This window comes from Montipora capricornis, chromosome 14, assembly GCF_036669925.1.
Source record: "Montipora capricornis isolate CH-2021 chromosome 14, ASM3666992v2, whole genome shotgun sequence".
Taxonomy (NCBI): domain Eukaryota; kingdom Metazoa; phylum Cnidaria; class Anthozoa; order Scleractinia; family Acroporidae; genus Montipora; species Montipora capricornis.
Window position 1 is genome coordinate 3,891,320 of NC_090896.1, and position 2,033 is coordinate 3,893,352.

Genomic DNA, 2,033 nt, shown 5'->3' on the forward strand with positions numbered 1-2,033 from the left:
GTTTCAGTTCTAGGGGAATCTTTTGGCTTAGCTTTATAGTTGTTCATGTGTGGAGCAGGGACTTCGATTCTAGTCTTGACCTGTTTAAATATGACTTATGTCTTGGCTGGTCTTTTATAGACCGGATCAGAAATAGTTTATGTCCATAAAACAAAAGAACAAAGCGAACATAACAATACCTAATTAGCAAGGCCTAATCGGCATTTTAATCCGGTATATGAAAGTCTACCCAAGACTTCGACCCGCCTCTTCTAGTCAAGGATTTTTGTAGTGCAACAAAAACGTCATAACAACATGTGTAGGTTTTTTTAGCAAGTCAGTTTATTGAAGGAAACAATTGTAAATTGGAGTCGCTCTTTTACACACAGAACTTTATCCAAAGAGGGAACACGAATCGGTTGGTAAAGATGTTCGCTCCGAGAAGGATCTTCTGGAGTTCGCCGCAGTAAGCTGTAATTAGAAAAATGAAAGAACGGAAATATCATTTATTATTCACCGACACTGAGGTGAATAATCGTTTTAGTATATACCACACAAGTTGAATAATCAGTTGTGTTTATCCATAAAATTTGCTCCTCGGTAACTGAATCGGAACGGGAGGCCATTTTGTTTTTCGCTGGTTGCTTAAAGGTGGATAGTACTGGCTCTTCACTTCCGAGCTATTGTAGCCAATCAGAATGCATGGAAAGCACTATTCGCTTGTTTGGTCTTGTGTGGGAGATACTACTTAACAACAAGCCCCCAACATTGAGGTAAATAGTTGTTTTAGTATATACTAAAACAGTGTGAACGAAAAGATGATTTTAGCTCATTTATTCCTGCAACAATATTCTTGTTTATTTATCAGATTTTTTAACTTTGCCAGTCAAGTTGACAGAGCGCCACAACAACTTGCGCCAGTTACTGTGGCCCCTTTGACAATACAAACTAATAATAAAATGCAATTACAATAATTAAAGTGTCACTATGATCAAAAATCACTTCCTTCTTTTCTTCAGATTTTGACAGCGTGTTCGCTTAACACCTAACTGGCAAAAAATTGAGCTTTGATTTTTATCCAAAGGCTGTTTATTTTGAGTGTAAGTTTTGGATTTGACGGTCCGCCATTCAAAACTGACCGATTGGCCCTCAGAGGGTTGGATCTAGGGAAAATGACGTCATTTACTCACTTGCTTAAAATTTCAGCGTGTAAACGCAATTTATTATATATGCAAAACACGGGTTTAAAAGTCTGAAAGCCCGAAACTCTCGTGCTGCATATTAATTCAGCCGCGTATACACGCATTGCATTCTTAAACTGGTGAGTCTTTGACGTCATTTTCTCCTCGACCCAGCTCTCTCAAGATTTTAAAGTTAGTAATGGCGGACCAATAAATAAGAAAATTCCAGTTAAAATAAACAGGTGTCTTTTTAAAATCAGAACTTAAAATTTGGGTCACGTAGTGTTTAGTTAACATAGTTTTGAAATCCAAAGAAAAAAAGAATTGTTTTTTTGGTCGTAGTAGAACTTTAAATATATACTAAATTATGAACTAGAAACAGCAAGTGATAGGCGCGGCTAGGCCTCTGGCGCAAACCTGGGGCGAGTTTCTGGGAATAGTTAAAGATCTTACGAGTTTGAGTAGCCAATCAGAGCGCGGTTTCAAAGCTATCCACTGTTTTAGTATTTTCTAATAATTATATAATTATAATATATAATTATTATAATTATAATAATTATTTACAGCCATGCTCTAATTGGTACAACGTAGAGTGTCATGTACACGATTCAGGACCACCCATCGAGAGAATTCGTTAAAATATCCGTTCGGCTGGAATTTAGCAATATTATTCTGAATTTTTTGCTTGGTGATTCTTTGGATTTTTCGATGTTTTACCAGAAGAAAAAAAAAACCTCATAGAAGTCGAGGCCCCGTCCACACGTAAATTTTTAAATCTGCAACTTTTTCTTTCCGGATTCAAAAATATTCCTATCCACAAGGAGCGTATTCAAATAGGTCATTTCCGAGTTCATGTCTGCCTCAGTCCTCTTC

General features: G+C 36.8%; 1 protein-coding gene across 1 annotated transcript in view; it reads right to left on the minus strand.

Moving 5' to 3' along the window:
* Window positions 1-288: 288 nt before the first annotated feature.
* LOC138032894 (neuropilin-1-like) overlaps window positions 289-2,033 on the minus strand; it is a 13,197-nt gene continuing 11,452 nt past the window's right edge. The window contains exon 7 of the mRNA XM_068880600.1: window positions 289-450. Coding sequence (XP_068736701.1) covers window positions 359-450 — 92 coding nt within the window. The 3' untranslated portion in view covers window positions 289-358. The remainder of the gene's footprint in view (window positions 451-2,033) is intronic.